At 40.1% G+C, this 23,214-nt stretch overlaps 2 protein-coding genes and 1 long non-coding RNA gene across 4 annotated transcripts; 2 read left to right on the top strand and 1 right to left on the bottom strand.

Moving 5' to 3' along the window:
* Positions 1–391: 391 nt before the first annotated feature.
* On the bottom strand, positions 392–996 carry LOC148160321 (uncharacterized). The gene is made up of 3 exons (XR_015762362.1): positions 842–996; positions 561–766; positions 392–489 (listed from the first exon to the last, which is right to left on the bottom strand). It is a non-coding gene; the product is annotated as an uncharacterized LOC148160321 (long non-coding RNA).
* A 2,357-nt stretch (positions 997–3,353) lies between these two features.
* On the top strand, positions 3,354–8,205 carry sfrp2 (secreted frizzled-related protein 2). The gene is made up of 3 exons (XM_014968276.2): positions 3,354–4,103; positions 4,315–4,395; positions 6,608–8,205. Exons 1-3 carry the CDS (start codon positions 3,602–3,604, stop codon positions 6,910–6,912), a joined length of 888 nt encoding a protein of 295 aa, XP_014823762.1. The 5' UTR covers positions 3,354–3,601; the 3' UTR covers positions 6,913–8,205.
* Positions 8,206–11,982: 3,777 nt separating this feature from the next.
* On the top strand, positions 11,983–17,270 carry tnip2 (TNFAIP3 interacting protein 2). Of its 2 annotated transcripts, none has more exons than XM_014968278.2 (6): positions 11,983–12,711; positions 14,157–14,450; positions 14,541–14,630; positions 14,727–14,990; positions 15,086–15,202; positions 16,187–17,270. In XM_014968278.2, the coding sequence occupies exons 1-6, from the start codon at positions 12,391–12,393 to the stop codon at positions 16,496–16,498; spliced, it is 1,398 nt and encodes a 465-aa protein (XP_014823764.1). In that variant the 5' UTR covers positions 11,983–12,390; the 3' UTR covers positions 16,499–17,270. The 2 variants fall into 2 exon arrangements, with proteins under 2 accessions (XP_014823764.1, XP_014823763.1); XM_014968277.2 differs by having other exon boundaries at positions 11,986–12,711; positions 16,184–17,270.
* Positions 17,271–23,214: the final 5,944 nt, after the last annotated feature.

Here is a 23,214-nt window from a genome sequence, read left to right as displayed (position 1 = left end):
ACGGTTCAGCATCAGAATTGGTGTCAAGTTAGCATGTTAAGTATCCAGCCAAGTATTTGTACCCATAATTATACTTTATTTTCCACAAATACAGTTAAGCCCAAAAGTATTTATGACAGATTTATATCTGAAAATAATTTCATGCAAAATAAAATGTTTCTTGCACTTTGGTCTAAAGTTGTTAAGTATCCCCAGTAAATCTGCAAGCTTCAGCACTGATCATGTATAATTTACAGATTTCAAACATTACCAGTGCCTTTTAGTCAAACAAAAATCAGATGTTACATCATAGGATTCTACCACCAACAACCCATTTATACATGAAACATGAACAATGTCATAATGAGAGGTACCAGGACTCGAAGGCAAGCAACAACTACGGACACCCAAACTCAGTTTACAGATTTATTGAACAGGAAGGTGTAATGGGGAAAACGATGGAGAGGTGAAGATCAGCGGCAGCAGGGAGGAACCGGGCCAGAGGAGGAACTGAGAAATGGGTGAGCAGTTAGACAGAGGAATAATGACAGGAATGATGATGTAACCTGATGAGGGCTTACGGATTGGGGGTTCAGGTGAGCAGAGGAGGGTACAGCAGTTGGGGCAGCGAGGGGTCTCCAGGTGGGGGAGTTCCAGCAGGTAACTGAGGGTGGACAGGCAGCAGCAGGGTGGTGGTGGTGGAGGAATCCAGGGGCTCGGCCAAGCCGAACAGCGAGGGCCAAGTAGTCCAGGTGATCTGATTCTCAGAGAAAGGTCAGGGCTGGTTCTAGGAGGAAGAAAGATGGGAGAGGCGTCAGGAACAAGTTAGACACTTGAGACAGCACTGAGAGCTAGAGTGTACCACTGTAGAAGCGGAACCATCTGGCATCTTCTTCTGGGAAGCCTCTCCTATTTAAGGCCATTGTTGATTGGAGATGACGAGCACCAGCTGGATCCCGTCAGCCTGCCACCCTGAAAATGTAGAGAAAACACTCCCCCGCAGAACCCAACAAACAAGGAATAATCCTAACAACAAAAAAACGCTTCAAATATTCTGAAGCATTTGCTACTGACTGAATCAGAGCCTTCTCTAATTGTGACTGCAGACTGCAGCCTTTACTAAGTTCTAATGCAAGGCAGCCATTTTGAATTTTGAGATCAGAGTTAACAAGAAACACCAGACTTTCTCACTCTTGATATTTTCCTAATTTAAACTTGGAAATTTTATTTGTAATAAAAAGAAGTTAATATAGTTAACCACCATCCTTTAACCAGTTAATCAGTGCTAACGAATCAGAGTTTTCTTTCTTGTTTTGGTTTTCATGACATATCACAAAGAATGTGTGGTCAAAGTCCCATTATGGTCTGAATGGTAGAATATACTTCTTTGATTTTTTTTTTGTTTGTTTTGCTTTGTTTTGTTGTTTTTTTTACTGACATTACTACCTCAGTAAAAATAACTGATATAAAATAATTGAAAATTACTGACTAATCATTTGCAAATTAACTAGTCTATCCATATATTTTTCAGAAAAATGTGTTCTTCAGTGTAATGAATTTATGTACATGTAACACAGATACCACTGAATGGTGTGAAATGCTTTTGCATTGGTCTTCTCAGATTCTCAATAGATTTTTTTTTCCAAAATGTGTATTTATTTAGTGTATTTCTTAGCTGCATGCTACAATGAGGTTGTGTTTAACTGGTGCCTAGCTTTAAGAAAATCTGGGGAGCATCGATCATGAGGCTCAAACGGAACTGAGTCGCAGATGGTCCACTGTGTCTGACCAACGGTGTCTCTTCTTCCCACTCAGTTATAATGAGAACCTGCTGGGGTGATGCTAGCCACAGGCCCAGGATCAGTTTACCTCTTCTCTGACTTCTGACCTTAACTGTCTGTGAAATTGTATAAGGTGACACAGAGAGCATTTTAGGGGACAAAAGTCTTAAAACCAGTTTGCCTCACTCTTGTTTTACTTATCCCTATTCATGTTCATGTTAGTCTATAAATTCTTTATTAGTAATAAAACTTGACAAGTAACAAGTCAAACTTTTTAAGCCTGTAGACTGTTTTATATATATCCTCTGAAACTTATCTCCTTACGCTGCTAGAGGATGCTAACATATGGATTTTATATACACGTCATATACATACATAGATAGCTAATTGTGGTTAGCTGAACATTGTTTATAAGGTTAGCCGGATATTTTTCTAGCTAATTTTCTAGCTTTGTTTGTAGGTTGCCATAGATACTTGGGTAGCTATTCAAAACTGTAAACTTTGAACTGCCTTGTTGATGAAATCTGCTGTAAAAATAAACTTGACATGACTTGATTAAGTTCTTATAATGCATCTTAGGTTCATTTATGAGTAAGGAAACTTCATAAAAATCTAATACACATGGAGTTCTGTAAACCCTTTATAGGTTCTGTCTTGTTTCCATCAGGAAGAGGAAAAAAGTGAAGTAGCACCTCAAGACAAAATCCCCTCTGTTTTAATAAATAAATAAACAGAAGCACCCAGACTTATAAACTTTAATGGCTTAGGTAATTCAGAGCACATAAACAACCTGTGTTTTCAATCTACACATGTTTCATGCAATAAAATGTTACTTTCCAAGAGTTATACAGGAAGTCAGAGGTAGAAGTTTATTCATTTGACAAGTTTTTTGGGGGGAAATCAATTCTCATCAGTTTATTATTGCAGGAGAAACATTTCTTCTTTCAGGGTAGAAGTGATTTCTGCACGTAATTATTCTGCAGCCAGCAGGCGTCTGAACACATACCAAAAAATTCTCTTTATGGAAACGCAACATTATATACAGTGCAACAATCCACAAGAGGCAAATAGGAAGATTCAGGTGAGCTGACCCTTTCTGGAAGGAATTCCACATGTCCGATGTTAAAACATCTGAAGCCTGAGAGGAAACGCTGCGGTGTAACGCAGTTCACGGGGGTCTCAGAGGGGATAGGAGCCAGAGCTTAAGTGCCAGAGGTGAGAGGCAGATTGGGTTACACCCCTGGGTGTGCTGAGTGGAGGTCTGCTTCTCACACCAGGGCAAGCTATATTTCACCATGTGTTATGAACCTGCAGACCTGCCCATAGGACTTCACCGCTGCTAATGATGGAAAATTAACGCTCCACTGAACTGAGCTAAATGCCCCCACTGACATTCCCAAATTATTTACAGCAAAGACCAACAAGCCAAAGGATCACTCAGGGTGTATTTCTGCTGATTGGGGTGTAATAAGGAAAACCAGTCAGACAGATTTTGTTATGATTCCAAGAGGCGGGAGGCTGGAAATGAGAGGGAAACTGTCAAGAAAACGGCTGGTGATAAAACACTGAGGCACAATTAGACGTCATTACGTCTCACCAGAGCCAGAGGAGAGCTGCAGCTCGGCCTTTTCTTGCCTGAGAAGACAAATCTGTCTGCAGAGTTCGCTTGACATCAGGAAACCAGTTTTGTTGAGGAGAAAAGGGGCCTTTGGAGCACAGACTCCTCCCAGACATGTCTGGAAGAAAAGCTCCAGTGAGCAGCAGGAGTTGGTCAGACGCTCCATCCACACAGCAGCCTGCAGCCCTGCGGAACGCCTGAACAATCCTACACCAGACACAAAATGAGAGCCTTTATTTCAGTTGTGGCCGTTTTGTGTGGGGTGGCAATAACCTCCACGGGCGCCATCCACGGACTGTACAACTTCGGCCAGGCCGATTTATTCCAGAAAAAGAACAGCTGCAAGCAAATCCCTGAAAACCTCCTGCTTTGCAATGACATAGAATACACGGAGATGCGCCTCCCGAACCTGCTGGGACACGAAACCATGAATGAGGTCCTGCAGCAAGCTTCGTCCTGGACGCCCCTGGTGCAGAAGCAGTGTCACCCCGACACGAGGAAGTTCCTCTGCTCGCTTTTCGCTCCCGTCTGCCTGGACGACCTGGATGAGCCCATACAGCCCTGCAGGTCGCTGTGCGAGAGCGTCAGGCACGGATGCGGGCCCGTCATGCTCGCGTTCGGGTACCCGTGGCCGGAGATGCTGGACTGCAACCGCTTCCCGCCCGACAACGACCTGTGCATACCCCCTGCAAGCATTGAGAACGTCGTGCCTGTCACCAGAGAGGGTAGAGATCTGCAAAACTCTCATTTGAAGCGTTTAGGACCAATGCAATGTCTTGTGCGTAAACGTGCATTTTATATGCACGCACTAAAATGTTTGCATCTCAGACTGCATCTAATCTCCATTTCATTGTTATAAATATAAGTGCATGGGTAACATTTTGTGTTCATTTATGAGAAATTGAGCAGTGTTCATCGTTTTCAATTGTCTCTCAGTGCCCAGGGTGTGCGATGCTTGCAAAGAAACGGAAGAAAATGGCAACGAAATCGTTGACAGTCTGTGCAAGAATGATTTTGGTAAGTGCTCCGCCTTTACTAGTCCCGAGGGTGAACTGCAGAGGCCCCAAGAGGTCATCAGAGGTGGTTCCAAGAAATTCAAGGCAGAATTAGAGTAATCTAAACCGCCGAATGTGAGTCACTTACGGGAAACTCTTCAATGATGTACATTTGCCCCAGATGTCTCATGCACTTTTTATGGGGTTTAAGTTTCTCAGCTGGCTTTACGTCTTGGCGTTTTGAAGAGAGAGCAGGTCTTCCATCACATACAACAAGGGAAACGGTCAAAATTATACTTAATATGGAAAAGAAGTGTTTTAAATCAAACGGTTTTCCCACAAGCACTCCCTTTGTGAAATAGGATCCTGGCTTTGGACTCTTGGTAACTTTTTTTTCTGTATTTCTGATTAGAGCACAAACCTGATTATCCATCAAAGTTACTTTGTGGTGTTAAATTCATCAGCTTGCTTTGAAGAGATGTTCCAGTCAGTTTTTTTTTTCCTGGCCATTACTGATTTCTGGTTTTCTTTAAGAGCTGTCTGTTCTGGAATCACTAATTTGTTTTTTTCTTATATATATATATATATATATATATATATATATATATATATATATATATATATATATATATATATATATATTCTAAGGACTAGGATGTATGAAAATATTCTAAGAATTTAGAATTTGTTGAAGATTCTGTTAAGGAGGCAGACGTCGAAGTAGTAGTAAGGAAATGTTTGACTAATGTAGTTATGCACCGACATAACCTTTTCTATTTATTGATGTGTTCAATAAGTAGAAAAAAATACCATAGAGCGACTAACTGCTGCATATTTGATACTTTGTTGCAGTTGGCACAGAAACATTCAGGTCTTGTAGATTTTTATTGCAGCATTTTATTCTCATTACCGCTCTGATTCTACAGCGCTATAAAAAGCACATTCCATCTTTCAGATTTCTTCTGGGGTTTCTTTGTTATTTGTTTGTTTGTTTTTTGTCATGTGCAAAAGTTTCAGATCAACAATATTATATTGATATTGGACAAAGTCAACCTAAGTCAAAAAAAATTTTTAAAAATCAGTTTTCAAACAATAATTTATTTATTTATTTATTTATTTATTTATTTATTTATTTATTTATTTATTTATTTATTTATTTATTTTAGTTAAGAGGGTAAAAACTATCCAAACCAATCTAACCATATGTGAAAAATATCTAGCCCAATCTAGCCTTTTTCCTCCTAAACTTTACACCTGGTTGTGCCACTGTTGGCAGCGACTGCCATTTGGAGGTCCTGCCACAGCATCTTGATCAAATGTAAGTCCACACCTGATTATATTTTCTCCGTCCTTCGGAGGTGGACTTGCTGGTGTGCTGCAGAGTGGGATGGAATCCAAGCTCACAAACTGAAGGCCGAATCTTCTCCTTCAGGAAGTTCTGGCAGAAAGCAGAATTCATGATTCCAACAATAATTACAGCAGCAAAGGAGCAATAGACCATCACATTACTACTATTATGTTTGACTGTAGGTATGCTCTTCTGAAAAGTTACACTTTTGTGTCGTCAGTCCACAGAATATTTCCCCTAAAACCTAAAGAATCATCAAGATGTTTCTTTTATTATTATTATTTAGGAAAACATGAGGCTTTTTGGTTCTCTTTGGTCAGATGTGGTTTACAACTCAGATCTCTCCCATGGATGTTCTGTTTGTCCAGCGACTTTCTTTTTGTTGACTCACCAACACCGACTCTAACTCAGTCGGGGTTTGGAGGGAATGGCTCTATCTCTGATTTGCAGCAGTCCAAAGTTGTGCTTGCAACCCATTTTCAGATGGATATGACTTTGCTTCCCATTTGGTTTTGAATTTCTGCGTGATGGCATCATTTATCCTGGTTCATGTTGTCAGGCAGGTTCTGTTCTAGAGGTCAGATAGTAATCAGATCTGGTCTGATCTGGTCCAACTTGTTTATTTCAGCCAGAATGCTTAATCACAGTTTAACCAAGATTTAAAAACTCGAGCTTCTGTATTTTCATAGACATATGGATTATTTTTCCCCCTTAAAAACAAAATCACCCTTTGTAAACTGTTTTTTTGTATATTTTCTTATTAGCTTTATGATAACGGCATATGATATGACGTGATGTGTGTCAAAAAAGCAGAGACAAAATAAAACAGCTGAATGCTGATTTTATTCCTAATTCTATCTTTTTTCCCCTCCACATCCATCTCCAGCTATGAAGATCAAAGTCAAGGAGATCTCCTACATTAATGGTGACACCAAAATAGTGCCGGAGACCAAGAGCAAGACCATTTACATGATGAACGGGATGACGGAGCGTGACCTGCGGAGGACGGTGCTGTGGCTGAAGGACGGGATGCGGTGTATCTGTGAGGAGATGAATGACATCAACGGCCCCTACCTGGTCATGGGCCAGAAGACGGACGGCCATCTGGTCATCACCTCCCTGAAGCGCTGGCAGAGAGGACAGCCCGAGTTTAAGAGGATTTCACGCAGCATTCGTAAGATGCAGTGTTAGGAAAAAAAGGAGGCTCCATATCAGATCTTTGGTCAAGTTTAGTTTAGCTTTTTCTGTCAAGCTGAGGTGTTTTTTGATTTGTTCTAGAGAACAGATTTCTCCAAGGTCTCAGAAACTACATATCCCAGATTCCTCCACTGTTTTTTTTTTTATTTTAATTGAAGGTAAATCATATTGTATTGTGCTTTAATCCAATTAAGTATATATAGGATACAACATGTGGGAGGTCCTCCGGTTTATGAAAATCTATTCCATTAATGAAACATTTTTTTAGTCACGTTTAGCTCATTGTAAATTGAATTTAGCCCCCTAGTGGACACTTGGGGAATACCATGTCTTTTTATAAGGATGGAGGTTTTCCTTCACCCCCCAGTCAGTCGATGTAAATAACACTCAGATTGTATTTAAGGTGGAGCAGAACACCATCACATGCAAACTCTATGGGCCACTGACTCTGACGTTAAAAATTACCAAATTATTAGCAGATGGCATCCAGTTACATTTTTATTCCAGCCCTTCTGTTCTAGAGCTCCACAAGTATTTTTTAGTGAATGTGACTTTACATCAAAATAAAAGCAACTTTGAGGTGAGAAATAAATTTAAAAAAAAGAAAAAGGATAAAAATTTTATTTCCACATGTTTGTCCAGCTTTTTCAGAGGTATTTTTAGCCTTTGTGTCAGATACATAAAGACAGATTAATTTTGCATGATGCACATTGAATAAAAGTGTGATCCTTGTGTGTGCGTGTGTGTGTGTTCATAGTCGGATGTTTAGACAGTATTTGTACTTTTATATATTCCCTGTATTTTCTCAAGTCAATATGAGAGATAGCTGGCTATATTCTCTTCCTGTTCATCCCTATAATATTTTTAGCGGACTGTTTTATGTGAGCAACTGTTGTATTAGCCTCAGATAAAACTATTTTTTTACTCTAGAGCTGATTTTCATGTTTGTAGGGGCGAAGGGGGTTTGTTTGTTTTTTGTTTGTTTTGTTTTGTTTTTGCTTTGTTTGGTTTGGTTGTTAATATTAGGATCTGCATCTTCTTCAATGATTTTGTTTGTTCCGAGAGCAAAATCTGATCATAACCATCAGTGTCTCAATATACAGTAAAGTATGAGTTTATTGCTTGTTTAGATTAAACAAGCCATGTAATCATTTTAAAACGTTTTCCGATGTAAATATACAATATTGCCACGTATAGTAGTTTCAGGTGTTGCTAGCTACATGTTTAAAGAGGTAAATGTGTTGCTTGTGTGGATGAGTGTTCAGAATAAAGTTCGAATCTTTTTAATTTGTTCGGTCGTCTGTTGATCTGGGGTGATTTATAACTACTAGTTGAACACTGCCCTCTAGTGGAATCCGGTGGTAACATTTTTAAAGTGGCGGTGTGTTGATGTGCTTTGAAAACACCAGAATGTTCAGGTGCAGCTTGGAAGTTTATAATGACCCATTTTAATCATCCTGATAATTATGTTTGTGTATTTGGGAGGGAGGGAGGTGGAGTTATTATTCTAATTAATTAATAAATGAATCAACATGACACTTCAGTTAGATGTAGATTTTTTTTTGTTGAGTTATTTTTTTTATATCAGGAAAGAACACTTGCTAGGTTGCTTTCAAAGTCTCATATTTTATGTTAACTTAGTTTTTCACACCTTTACACAAATTTTTGAGAGCTCTAATTCTATAACTGATGGCATGAATGGATCGAAATTTAGAAAATGTGAAGAAGTTAGACACACAGCACACACGACCAGATCAGAGTGTCCAACACGGAAGTGATACTTATACTATTTCCGTTTTATATCACTTATATATGAACCATATATTCAGTAACTTGCATTTTAGTATATATATATATATATGTATGTGTATGTATATATCGATTCATGCTTTCACATGACTGTCATTTGATTTATGACTCACCTCAGAACAAAAGAAGTCAGTCAGTGTCATGGTCTGTTTAACCCAGGAATACCTGGGACTCCCCGCTGGCCAGAGGGTCTGATTAACCTCTTGAATGAATGTCAGAAAAGAATTTAACACTCCTACAGTCTAGACAGCAGTTTCACTTTGTTCAGATACATTAATTGTTCTTGTAGTCCACCATCAACCTGAGTTTTTTCCCAGTGACCTACCTAAAAGCACACATTAGCCTACATATATTCTTTGAGATTTCTAGGAATGTCACAAAATGTGTTAATATTTTCAGTATGAGAACACAAAACATTCCCCACTTCTGTTGCGCTATGCATCTACTCATGCTCAGAATATTTAAATATTTTAGATTAGGGTGATGAAACAAAACGCTCAAAATATGTGAGCTGGTGATCATTTCTGTGTCCTTTGCTGCTATGCTCGACTCTAACCACAACTCAGACCACACTTTTTTGGTAAAAAATGTCAAAGTTGACCACATGTTTGTAATACCAAAGCAGCCCACAGTGAGTGAAAGTAAAGTAAGAGAAGTACCAACTTTAGAACCTGCTGAATCACATGGAGGTCAGTGGATGATAACGAGCTCACTAATAATAACACCTCCCACTCCTGCCTTCCCTATTCTATTATTGTTTTCTTTTTGGAAAGTTAAAGTGTTTGGGTTCCTGGATTATTTTACGTAATGCAAAAACCTATTAATGTCATCATATTTCAAGACTGGTTTTGAAATGACATTTTACAGTTAATTTTCCCTGATTTTAGTAAACAAATCAGTATCTACCTGGAAGGACATCAGAGAGATGCTTCCCTCTCTTACAGTGACTTGCAGTCCTGAAAAGGTTTGCTCATGTTGTCACCTTACAACATCTACTCTGTTGATGTCAGAATATCAGAATAATATTCAGAATATCAGAATATAAAATATCAGAATTTTATTTCACAAATGAACAAATAACTGTATAAATGTGAAGAGAACTGTAAATAACACCAGCTTACAAAAAAACTATTTTTTGGAAGTTGTCCATGTTTTTTTCAACTGAACTAGGATTATTTTCCACAGCTGAATCAAAAATGACATCCATTTTTTTCAGTCAGGTCATGTTTTTATTCTAATTTGATTTAGAGAAATCTGACACTCTGACTGTATTGATGACATTCTTGTGACATTATCAGCTCATTTCTGTCAGTATTTCTCATCCTAAAAAGATTTTAGGAGAAAAAAATATTGTTTTCTAACAGAGAGTATTAATTAAATGTTACAAACTTGTATTTCTGTAAATTATAATAATAAACACCGATAAGGGTAAGTACATGTGAATTGAACATTACATCTGTACGCAATTCTCCATCTCTTTTCTGTCCTAATGGAATCTCTCCTTCTACTCATCACTCGTTGATCCCAGGAGATGACAAACTGAAAAAAAAGACTTTCTTTGTATATGGCTTTCTTTGTGCCCCTCCTCAACAAAAGGCACATTTATGACGTAAACAATTTACAGTTTTTCAGCAGACTCTCCCACCTGCGCTGTGGATCTCTACCATGGCCTTCCTGTTTGATTTATCCCCAAATCTGCTGGTTGCTCTTCTGCCTCTGGCTGCACAAGAATTTATTCATGTCAGAGTAAAGGGAACTGAATAGATGTTCACTCCACACTTTTCAGATTCTTTTTGTGAAAGATTTCAAAATATCTATTTTTCCACCCCACAGAAGTCAATTGTGGTTGTCACAAAAAGGTTAAACAGGTGTGAATACTTTTGAGAGGCGCTGTGTCATGTGACTATTAAAAAGGCAGGAGGCAGTTTGTCCTGCAGCCAGTGGATCCAGCATTGCAGTCCACAGTAGATACAATGTAGCTCACCACCATCAGTGTGTGAATGTGTGTGTTGGAGTCCTCTGAGTTAGATAAAAGGCTTTATCATGTTATGACTAAGGTACAATCCATCCACTTCAGTATGAGGAATACACAGGATAATGGTTGTAAAAGTAGAGCTTTATGAGGTCGTATTCACTGGAATGCTGGAGTAACTCCGTGCATCATCCACTGAATCAGGAAGAAATATGCAAAACCCTTTACTGTGTCACGTATTCAATGGTTAACAGTCACTAACTGCGCAATTCACTAAATAATCCAATTACGTAATGACCAAGGAGAGCGTCCGATGCGTTTGTTGCTCTGGGAAATCTGAAAACGGAACAAAAGTTTGGAATATGGAAAGAAAGTGCTTTAAAAACTAACATCCCTGTTGCTATTTGACTGAAAAACAGTGTGGAAACCCGGAAACGTAACATGTGAGATTGAGGCATTTTTGGGATCATTGTTTCATACAGTAAACTATCTGTTTACTGTATGAAACAGACAGTTTCATACAGTCTGTTGAGACTGTATGAAAGTTAGACACTGAGGGTGTCTAACTAATGACACCCTCAGTGTCATTAGTTAGAACCTAAAAAGAATAATTTACATAAATGCAGACTTGTTTTTTTTTTCATGTAATTCAAATATTATAAAGCACTAATAATTAAATAAATCTCACAACTCTCCACTATTCTTTAAATATTATTTAAAGGCTTTTTAGTTGTTGTTGTTGTTGTTGTTGTTGTTGTCACATCTCCTATCACTTTTTTTCTTCCAATCAACTTTCCATTGTTTATGCTTATGTTCAGTCTCTTTAGCAACAACCTTTGTGGCTTGTCCGCCATGTAAATGATGTCAATGGCTGTCTGCAGGGCAGCTTTCAAGTCTGCAGCTTCCCCATGCTTGTTTACACGATATTTTGTCTAAATTATAGTCTTATTTAGACAAAATTAACATAGCATATATATATATATATATATATATATATATATATATATTGCTTAAAACGTTAGTGATATTAGAATATTTAATAGTAGATAACCATAAAATTACTGGAGAACAACTCAATGTATCATCAGAGTGTAATTTTCTGATACAGTATAATAGTTCTTCAGTGGCTTCATAATAAACAGAAATATATTCTTGAATGAATGTGTGTTTTAGCTTAGTCATTTTAACTTAATCACTGATGTGAGTTAACATTTTAAATTCGCCTGCATAAAGAGAATTTGATCATGCCGAACAAAGGTGCGAGAGCTCGAAATTACGACGTCATTGAAGGCAGCATTCGCGTTTCCTTTTCAGCCGCTGCCGAAGAAACCCGAGCGAAAGAAAGTTGAATGTGTTTTTATGAGTTTTTGCAGGTTAACAATTATTGCCGCCAGTCTGACAAAGCTTCAGTTTACTGCTGTGTCGCGGGGCTGTGGGGCTTTGAACGGCGGCAGCAGGCAGGCAGGCTGGGCTCCGTTTTGACGACGCTCAAAAAAAGTCCGCGGGGAAGTTCCCCAGGAAATCCCCGTTCGGGGATATTATTCTCGACACTGATGCGCCAAATCTCCGGTAGAATTTACCTCCTCGGTGCATTTCTAAAAGACACGGGGTGAGAGGCAGAGGCGTCAAATGCTGGATGATTATTATTAAAAGACCCGATCGGTGTTGAATCTACTAAAAAAAAGTCCGCCATGGATAGCGCCAGCATAGGCTCCGAGGGAGACGCGCTGCTGAGGGAGAGAACGCGGAGCTACGGCGTAATGAACACCCTGTATCATGAGACGCGGGGGGAGATGGAGCTCCTCAACAAGCAGCTCTGCCTGAAGGACAATATTATTGCAGACTTAAAGACCAGGCTGGTCAGACATGAGAGGATGTACATGACGATGGGAGACGATGAGCCCGTGGTCATCGGTCCGTCCAACTCCCTGGTGGAAAGCCTGCTGTCAGAGATCTGCAAGCTGAAGCAGAAGAGAAACGACATGGAGGTCAAAGCAGCCCGACAAGGAGAGGTAAACCCTGGAGCAAGAGCTCCGCATTTACCTGAATAGTTGGAAGAAATCACTCTTTTTGAAGTGTTCATTAACTATATTTATTTAAAGTAATTAAAGACATTTTCAACAGAACTCCCAGAAACACAAACAGACCAGCTACTACTGTATTATAGGAATATAATATAGTATATTTTTGCACTATTAAAGAAAAAAAAGAAAAAAAGATGAATTTACAAGGGCGGTGCTAGAATAAAGTCGTACTGAGGCACAAAATCTAAGTCCAGATCCACAATTCATTTCGATATACACATGTGATAAAAATATAAGCCAATAAGTCTTAAACTAAACTTGAATACACATTTTGGTCCTGTGTGAATTTTATTTTATTTTCAGACGTTTTCCTCTTTTTACTGTGGCTTAATTTTCCCTTTTGTGTGTTTGGAAGAGATCAATCAATAAAGTTTTGAGAAAATATACCCGTCATGAAATGATCTTATAATTATGTCATGAGAACGGACAAAAAAAATAATTTTGTCCAATTTTATGGGCAACCTCGTGTGTGAGTATTATACTTTATATTATATTTATATACATCTTACTTTTATTTTATATATATTTGTGTGTGTGTGTGTGCGTATTTAGACATCCATCTGTGTTTGTTCCCAACAAACACACATTAGTGATGGACGGTTGTCCTATCATTTATCAGCATTGTGGGGGGATATTGTGATTAGAACTGTAATTTATAGTTTAACTTTTTAGATTTTTTAATATTTTGTTTTCTTTCTTGTAACTACAGAAACTGTCAATATGGACGTAATTGTTATGTTATTTCATTTCTTGCTGTTGGCTCGATGAGAGCTTCACTAACTCTTGTACTACAGTAGTTTCTATCATAACAAGAGCAGTGTGTGTGTGTGTGTGTGTGTGTGTGTGTGTGTGTGTTGACCTCTGGCTGCAGGTACTGAAACTTTTTTTTCTGTCATTTTTGACTATTAAATCATTTCTCATCATCACACTTATAATAATTGCAATAATTATCAGGAAATCCATTTTGAAGTCGAGAGCCAAATCTATACTTATGTGAAGTCAGGAACAGTTGGACTGTGTTTGATTCATCCAGTTTATTGCTTAACATTTATATTATTTCGTTAAATTAGTTGAAACATTATGACACATGATAGAAACATGCCTCAGTTACTATTTTTTCAGATATAGATTATGACTGTTTTATAGCGTTAGGTAACAGATTGAAACATTTTGCCTCCCGCCAGTTGACCGCTGGACATAGAAACCAGCTAAACAAGATCCCAATGGGATTAGAATGTATGATGATGATGGATGGATGGATTGAAACATTTTCAAAAAAACATTCAAATCACAAGCAAAATAACTCGCTATACATAATTAGAATAAACTATTACAGTGGAGTATTTCTAAAATAATTTTTTTGCTCCTTGTAGGAGATCCAGAGGCTGACTGCACAGATCAGGGAAAAGGAGCTGGAGCTGGAGCGGATCCGGAGTCAGCCGGACCACGAGAAGGACTGTGAGATCCAGAGGCTGCGGGCGGCCCTGGAGGAGCGCGAGCGGGCCGAGGCCACCCGGAGCGTCCTGTGCTCGTCACTGGCCGAGGAGGCCGACCAGCTGCGCGGCCAGCTGGGCGCCACCGTCAAGGTGTGCCAGGAGCTGCTGGCCCGGCTGGAGCGGGAGAAGAAGGGAACAGGAGGAGAGGTGGAGGAGCAAAGTATCAAGGAGGTGTGTGTTCAACTCTCCTTCAGCTGTGTCCATGTTTCAGTTTTTTTATCCTTTTGCACCATTTTAACTCTTTCTGTGGCTTCTCTGCAGACACCAGAGCTCTCTGACCTGAATGCTGCTAAATCCCAAATCCGCCAGCTTCAGGAAGAAAACCAGCAGCTGAAGCAGCGTGTGTCTTATGTGAGTCTCGGTCTAGTGTTCCCACATTCGGCCTGAAGGGCTACGCTTCCAACCCGGCATCACAGTTCAAACCATGTGGTTGTGTTCGGCTTGCAGGTGCAGGATCTGAACTCCCAGTGGCAGAAGTACGACTCCAGCAGGGAGGAGTACATCCGGGCATTGGGTCAGAAGCTGAAGGAGAGCTCCGGGCCGGGCCTGATGCCAGTCATGGGTTCCATCCGGACCGGCATGCTCCACCAGGAGATTTCCAGGCTCAACGCCCTCCTGGAGGAAAAAATCAGGGAGTGTTCCAGGCTGGACAGAGAAGTGGAGGACATGAGGAGGCAGGGGCATGAGCGCATCCAGACCCTAGAGCAGCAGGTGGGTTTCCACTCCACTGAGGGATTATACAACCACACTCATTCAGTGTTTATCACCTGAAAACAGTGAACATTGGTGATGTTTTGCTTTTCCAGGTCCTCATCTATACTGAAGACTTTAAGTCGGAGCGTGCAGACAGAGAACGAGCTCAGGGTCGGATCGCGGACCTGAAGGAGCAGATTTCTCAGTTAAAGCAGCAGCTGCACAAACAGGTGAGGTGGAAACATTTCTGTCAGGTGGATGTAGAGCCGGCCCAAGGCATTAGCAAACCGACCAGCTGCTTAGCAACCTAAAACTAACAAAAGGAGCCCAAGAACACAATACCTGCCATGTAAGACGTCTTTACAGAATTATTCATATCCATTGTGGGTTTAGATTCTGACAGGAAATGAAATGAGCATCTCTGAAAAACATTGTTACATGTAGAAAAACATTTAAATATCTTCTTTTTAGTTCATCTTTAAAAATTCCCTATTGAATGTTAGAAATCCTCAACCAGTAGAAAAAAGTGTCTTTAAAACGCGTGAACTATCATAAGGCCCCTGCTGTCCTCATGGACCATTCACTCACATCTGGTGGGTTACAGTTCAGGGGTTAATTACCAGCTGTATGTGTCCAGCTGTACTTCTATCACTTCTTTCTGGCGATGAGCTCCAAAGTCTTTGTGGTTGGAGGGCCTCCTTCCCAGCACCCTAATCTTTAGACATAGAAGAATAGAAATCACCTTTATTGTCCCACGGTGGAGAAATTCAGACGTAACAGCAGCATCTCACATGTAGGTTCACCCAAAAGGTGTTGAAAAAATATAAGAAACAAGAGTAACAACATTAAATGTAACAATAACATACTTTACCAGGTTATGACATAAAGATACTGTGCAGTTAGTAGGACAGAAATATCGTACTTTAGCTCTGTCCTCAGGTTTTTCATCAGTTTTAAGTCAGTCACTCCAAAAACATTAATACTACTTCCAGTCAGAAGAAACATGTCAGTAAAAATAAACTCAAATCCACCAGGAATATGAATAATGAATACATTTGGAGTTAACTGTAAAAATTGCTTTTAGCTAAATAGTGGTAATTTTGCAGTTGTGGGTTGGGGGTCCTCAGTCACACTCTGTTTAGCAATCAAAGTAATCTTGGGCCGGATCTGGGTGGGATGGCCATTGGTCTGACCGGGTCTGTGCTTTTCAGCAGGGGTCTGGCAGAGACAGCCGGGACGTTGTCCCCTTGTGTCGCGTCCACATCGGACACCGGATCTCCCCGAGGCGAAACAAGGACTCCTCAGAGCCTCTGCTGAGGACGGCCACTGACCGGCAGCAGCAGCAGGCGGCCGCGCCACCACCACCGCCACAGCCCGCCGCCACAGGGGCAGCAGCCGCCACAGCAACAAACTGGAGCGAATGCCCGGGCCCGTCGGAGCTGCAGTGTCCGCAGTGTCACGCCAGGTTCAACGACACCGAGGCCGCAGAGTGCATGAAGCATTTCGATGAGTGCGCCCGGCTATGAGAACGGCCGTCTGTTGCTGAACACTGCAGGCCAGCACTACAGCGCAGGGAACGCGAGCGACCCGGACGTCCGAGACGCTGACTACAAACCAAACAACTGACTGAAGACTCTTTGCAAACAGTGAACCCAAAGTTCCCCTGCAAGCCTTTCTGCGTCTGCACCCACACCGTCTTCACTGCTCTCCTGTGGCAGGAGAGGATGCCAATGCAATATATATACATGTATGTATAGATATAGATATGTGTGTATATATAATGTGAAATACCTCATGGTTAAATTACAAACTTGCTGCACTTTCTTTACATTTAACCAAAGACTTATCGTAGGATTGTACGATTGAGACGACTGATAAGCTTCTTCCTTTGGAATCCAGACACCTAGTTGTTCATGTGGTGCTATTGTTATTATTATTATTTTTAATGTTTATTATTATTTTCTATTGGACTTACTATTATTCTTCAACAAAATATATATTTTCAATGGCAGATGTAAAATATAAAAGTGTATTGCTATATTGATATTTATTCTCTTTTGTATATCTAACTGGAAGACACGAATCGTTTTAGTGCAATGATCTGTTCTCTCGTTTCCAGCCCGGGTCATGACACATTCATATATATTTTTGCAAACCTTTGGGATCAAATAAGTGTGAAATATTTCGCAGCAAGACAAAATGTATTTGATCAAACAGTCTCTCTGTAAAGATTGCATCCAAGCTGACAACACAGTTGTTGTTTTTCAGTATTTTTGTAATAAACCCTGCTGACAGGCACTCTTTTTTTTGCGAGTTGATTTGTATCGTTTGAAATTCTTCTCCATTATTCTGTTGTTTTGTTTCATTCTTGAGACAGTCTGCAGCTTCAAGCTGGAACCGCAGATCATGGGCCGACCACAAAGAGTTGGCACCGCTTAATCTAAATCTGTGTGCTCGTCTTTTTTAGCGCGTCACGTGTGCTTGTGTTTGTGCGCGATGGAAAACCCCTTCCCAGCGCTGCCTGAATGGGCACGCTGTGCTGCCACGGCCGGATTCCCAGCTGTTTGTGTCGAGCTGAGGCGAACTCCACAAGGGCATGAAAGGGGGAATGAGCCAGAGTCACGCCCAAACCTCAACAACTGCCTGCAGATGGGTCGGTGAATAAATCAGACCCTGTGAAGTATCACGAATGCAGCAATGGTGGCGGCGGGCGGGCGCTCCCTTCGGTGAATCAGTTGTCTAGGGTTTAGTGTGCAAAGCACAGGAAGCTGGACATCCCCTGTCTTTAAAAAAAGGAAGTAGGCAGTTGCAGAGCGAAGAGAAGACAAAGCCAAACAACGTTTGTGTGTTTGAGAGAGCGAACACTTGCTGTACCTGCTGATGTCGGCTCAAGCAATGGAACATTTTAATTCAAACCTAAATGAAACCAAAGAACAAGAGGAACTTCTGATATGTTTGTGATATAAGGAAGTTATCAAGCTGTGGCTGGTGTTTGGTGAACTTCACACCAACTTCATTTATATCCCTTGAGTCACACTGCAAATACAAAACATTTTTATGTGAAGGAGTATCATAATTCATGCATTTCAACACTTTACAAATCAACATCTGATACCCCTAAATAAAAACCCAAAGCCCTTCTGATGCCTAATGAGTAAACAGATTAATTGAACCTCGGTGTGAATCCAGCTGTCCTGTGAAGGCCTCACAGGTCGCTGAAGAACAAACAGCTTCCGGAAAACCAAAGAACACAGTAGACAGGTGTTAAAAGTGTTTAAACACCCTTACATGATCAAACAATATCCCAACTTTGAAGATCTCATGAGGATACAAACCTACCAGGAACTGACAGGAGGGGCAAGGAGAGCATTGCTGAAAGAAGCAGGTGAGAGGCCCACTGTGGAGGAGCTGCACAGATCCACAGCTCAGCTGGAAACATCTGCTGAGGCGGCCAGCACTGGTCAAATCTGTCCTTTATGGAGAGAGACAGAACGATAGCCACTGCTAAAAATAAGCTCTAAGATGCTCTGTTCAGTTTGTCATATATTGGACACAGTAAACATGGAAATAAGAGCTCCGGTCAGATATGGTGGTGGCAGCATCATAGTGTGGGGGAAGGGGAAGCTGGTAAGAGTTGAGGAGGCACAGATTCCTCAACTCTAGAGTTGTTGTCAGGACAACAACTCTAAACATGTAGCTAAAACTGTTATGGAGTCATTTAAATAAAAAAATATATTCAGTCAGACACTCGCTCCTCCTGGAAGAACATGTCTTTGATTTTGCAGCAATGCCTCATACCCAGCAGGCATGTAGCCACATTTTTCAATCCTTGTTTGATGCTCTTGCATGCCTTCTGACATAGACATCACAAACAAGTTGGTCTACCACCGGGTGTACCAGTACACGTGTTGCTTCTGGGCGACAGCAGGTGTGTTATCTGGGGTTAGATCTGTGCTCTGGGGTTGTGATGAATATGACGACATTCAAGGTCACATCTGAAATAAAAACCTGGTTATTACGGCACATGGGAACTCCAACAGCCACTATGCATTCACTCGGTGCAGAACGACTTTTAATGCTGCATGAATAATTCAGAATCGTGGAAAAAAAAAAAAGGTTTCCATAAGTGTCATAGGAAAACCTCATTACACTACATGATTCAACACAACGACAAGTGACCTTTGGCACACATAACCTGAAGAAGTTTTCTGCCTGATTTAGTCAGTCTCTTAAAGTAGCTTAAGATGAAAAAAACCCCACTTGTCTTACAGGATTGCTTTAGTACTTTAGGGGTTGTAGACATTGACTTATACCATTTCCTAATAATCAGATTCCACCATTTGCAACATTTTACCATATGTCGGGTGTTTTGGGCTGTAGAATACAACCCCCACATTGTTAGTGCACTACTTCTGATGAAGGAGCAGTGCTATTTGTTTTCCAGACTCATTTTATAATACAATCAAGTAACTATGTTACCTTCAGTTGTTAAATGTAAAAATACTGTATCTATTCTGTATGACTTAAAATAATTGACAGTGCCTTGAAATTGGGCTTCTGTCTCTTTAAGAAACTCCTGCTCTTTCCAACAGGTTGCCTTTAAGAAGTCAACACAACATTTACTCCTCTATTAACCCTTTAACAATGTTTTACTCATGTTGCATGGAAAAGTAGATCCTATAACAAGCTCAGCACAATTAGGTGTTTGCTAATTGCTGCTGGCTAGTCTGAAGGAGCTGAGTGGTGGAGTCCCAGGGGAGGCCTGCTCAGAAGCTTGGAACCTGCAGCTTCCAGGACGAGCTTTGTCCTTGAAGCAGCGCTCTGTCCCACCAGGCCTTTTAACATAGCTGGATGGTTGCCATGGAGATTAAAGGATTTCTCAAACATGCAACACTCCTGATGAAGGGATAACATTACAACATGATATACATCTAAAAAAAAAGTCAATTTTATGTAATACTGCAGTAGGTCACCTATCAGGTTTGTTTGTTAAAATACATTTGAAATATGGAACACAGGAATTGGTAATAATAAATTAGAGGAAAAAAACAAGGAGCATGAGCTGGTCTGCTTGGAGCTCCAGGTTCAGACCAGAAGTTTATGATAAAGGATTTACAGCCACCTGCAAAATGGTAGAAAAGGGTTTGAATAACTTCTAGACAAATTTGGACCCAACGATCCAGATCAATATCGATATTTACAGGTAAGAGAAAGAGATACAAACTAACATAAGTAAAACGGATTGATGATAGAAACATCATTTTCACACTGATAACGAACAATTGTCTTGTGGTTTATTCAGATGCAGCCTTACAAAGTTGCGTCATCTGGGTCAATTCCTTTAGTCAGCCACACTGGAGTGTTTTCAAGCATGAACATCCTGTTTAAGACCTCATCACAGCATGTCAATCCAAATTAAATCCTAACTTTGACTAGGCCCCTTGAAAAACCTTCAACTCATCCTTTTTGTAGCCATTTAGTGCAAGTCATTCAGTGCCTGAAGCAGCAAATCAGCATCACACTGCAAACCAACATGTTTGATTGTCAACATGACAGGGATTTTCTCTAAAACAGCATGTTGCTCTCACCGGATTTAGCGAGGCACGGAGCTTTCAAGAAAATTTACTTTTGTTTTATCAGAATATTTTGTCAAACGTCTCTGGCATCATCATTGTTTTTGTTTTTTTTAGCTAATATGAGACAAGAATTTATCTTCTTTTTGCCGAGAAGTGGTTCTGGTCTTGGAACTGCCCCATGGAATACTGTCAGTGATTTTAATGATTTTACCCAGTTTTGATTGTACAGTTACCTGACATCACAGCTAATTTAGCATTTTAGCTAGGCTACCAGATAACATAGGTTTGTGCTGGAGAAGTGATACCGATTATAGAGTTTCTATTATCCAATGCACTTCTGATAAAATATTTTATAAACTTTTGACATTGAAATTTTTGTCTTATAAAAAAAGATTTGAGACCATTAAGTTCAGCTTTATGTGATTTCAATCCTTACAGTGAGTCTTACAACGGTATCACATGTTAAGTCAATAATTAACAACGAAGGGGAAATACTGAAGGCTAAAAGATTTCCAATACACTGATTTCACTAATAAGACTTTATCTTATGTGCCCACAGAAGAACTGCTTCCATATTTGGCTTTTAAAGGGCAGTTTGAAAATGTTGTCTGAAAGCAAGCCACACACACACAGAGGAGCTGACATACAAAAAAAAAAAAAAAAAAGCCACGAGGTCTCTGTTGGGGATTCTCCCCCCGCCAGATCCCTCCTACGCGTTACAACAGGGTCTAAAAGTGACTGAACTTCCACACAAGTGCTCAACCCACCCATCTCAGAGTGGAAAGAAATAGGTCACAAGTCCCCACCTGAGTCTCTGGGAACTTTTCTAAGAAACAAAGAATTTTTTTTTTAAAGAAAGGTTACAGCAGATGATCAGTTCCTGTCAGAAACTGGTTTTCAAAGCACCGGGATGCAACTGAAGGTAGCTGTCGTACATCCAGACAGGAAAAAACTTTAGCCTTACACTTATCCAGGCAAACACAGAATGGATGGATACAACCATTAATCTTATGTGAATCCTAAAAGAATGGGAATTTCCCTCCATTGCGTGGAAATTCCCAAAACAGCATACAGGTTTATACAAACTAAATGGATTGCTGTGGCCATAAGGAGATCATTTTGATTCAGTGTTTATTGATTGATTCAGTGGGTATTAAAGTAAATTGCTTCTTTTCATTTTTTCTTGGTAGGATGTCAATGGTTTAAGCTATCAGCCACCTAAACTTCACTGAGGCAGATTTTAGCCTAAGAAGAAGAAGGGGATTCCCTCGATGGAAGTGTACGCCATCCTGAGATGCTCCAGGCACTTTTGGAATGAAAAGAACAGCATTCTTATTTCAAACTAAAAAGCTTCTATCATTCCTTTAAATTAACCTACAGGGACAAGAATCCTCCCCTCCCCCGACACTCACTATCAGGCCGGTCTGTGGAGCACACGTTTGCTTTTTACACATCCATTTGGGAAACTTTTGTAGGAACCTCTTGGTTCAAGGAAGTTTAACTTACTCTTATTTTTAATAGCATCAACTCAGAGCGCCCCTCTGCAGATGTCAAAAACAAATCTGTTCCATTATCACATTTTATTTAGATCACGTCCTACGTTTGTGTCTCATACAATTTTTCGGGGTGTTTTTGACTCGTCTACATTTGCGTAGATTTGCCTAAATGTGGTAGATCCAAAATTACATCAGCACTGACTGAGAGCCAGCTCAAACTACAAACAGTCAGACTGTCATTCATACCTGAAATGATTTATGAGTCATATCTGGTAGCTCTGGCAAGCACAATAAAAAAAAAGTAAAAAAAAAAAAAAAAAAAAAAAAAAACCTAGCATCTTCTCCTGTGTGAGGTTTTACCACAAAATACTCATCGGGTTGGGACTCATAGCGAAATCCCACCATTTTAATGTGCAGCAGCTCTCAGTACAAGTTAAGAGGAAGCAGAGATGAACACAACCTTACCTCACTTCCTCTTCCTTATTAGTCATTTGGACTTTTTATAAGAAAGCATGAAAATGCTTTAGAGCCAAATGCATTTGATATAGAAATCTAAAGGCATTTGAGGGGTGGGATTTCTGCATCCTTAATTTCATCTCTTAATCCAGAGTTTTACACAAACATCAGAAGAGTTCCTTAATTGTTCAAAACCAATAAGCTGATCTCATCACAGCACCATTCAAAAGATGGGACTTGTGGTGTTCTGGGGAAGAAATGTGTTTCCTTGAATTCAGATCAATTAGTCAAGTGTATAGTTTCACTAGTTATTATAAGATGCCTTCCAGTCAGTACAACTAACCAAAAATAGAGGAACAGGGTTAAAACCATGATTCAATACCTGTCCCAAATTTAATCTGGAGTTAAGTGATGAACAGATAAAGATCTGTAAAACCCTTAAGTCATTGAAAACAACAGCTTTTTTTATTTGACGTACTTTGCAACTGAAACTTAAGTCTTGGGATCTACTTGACTCAGTTGCAAAGCCCCTCTTCATTGATTATGACTGTTAATTGGAGGATTTCCCATAAGGAACTGGTACATGAACGTGTGACTCACCCTGCAACTCCACATAGCCGCAGACGTGCAGAAGAGCAACAATTGGTCAAAATTCCTGCCATTGTGCCGGCAGCAATGACAATTCAACCCCTTGAAAAAACAATGGTGACATTG

This window comes from Poecilia mexicana, unplaced genomic scaffold, assembly GCF_051168715.1.
Source record: "Poecilia mexicana isolate PSO_F unplaced genomic scaffold, ASM5116871v1 scaffold_2, whole genome shotgun sequence".
Lineage (NCBI taxonomy): Eukaryota > Metazoa > Chordata > Actinopteri > Cyprinodontiformes > Poeciliidae > Poecilia > Poecilia mexicana.
The sequence above is the reverse complement of the archived record's forward strand: the minus strand, read 5'-3'. Positions and strand labels throughout refer to the sequence as shown.

Excerpts from the sequence above, each read along its gene's own strand:
- sfrp2 (XM_014968276.2), top strand. The coding sequence starts at position 3,602 with ATGAGAGCCTTTATTTCAGTTGTGGCCGTTTTGTGTGGGGTGGCAATA. Across the intron at positions 4,104-4,314 it reads CGTGCCTGTCACCAGAGAGG|TGCCCAGGGTGTGCGATGCT; the intron begins GTAGAGATCTGC and ends ATTGTCTCTCAG. Across the intron at positions 4,396-6,607 it reads TCTGTGCAAGAATGATTTTG|CTATGAAGATCAAAGTCAAG; the intron begins GTAAGTGCTCCG and ends ATCCATCTCCAG.
- tnip2 (XM_014968277.2), top strand. The coding sequence starts at position 12,391 with ATGGATAGCGCCAGCATAGGCTCCGAGGGAGACGCGCTGCTGAGGGAG. Across the intron at positions 12,712-14,156 it reads AAGCAGCCCGACAAGGAGAG|GAGATCCAGAGGCTGACTGC; the intron begins GTAAACCCTGGA and ends TGCTCCTTGTAG. Across the intron at positions 15,203-16,183 it reads AGCAGCAGCTGCACAAACAG|CAGGGGTCTGGCAGAGACAG; the intron begins GTGAGGTGGAAA and ends TGTGCTTTTCAG.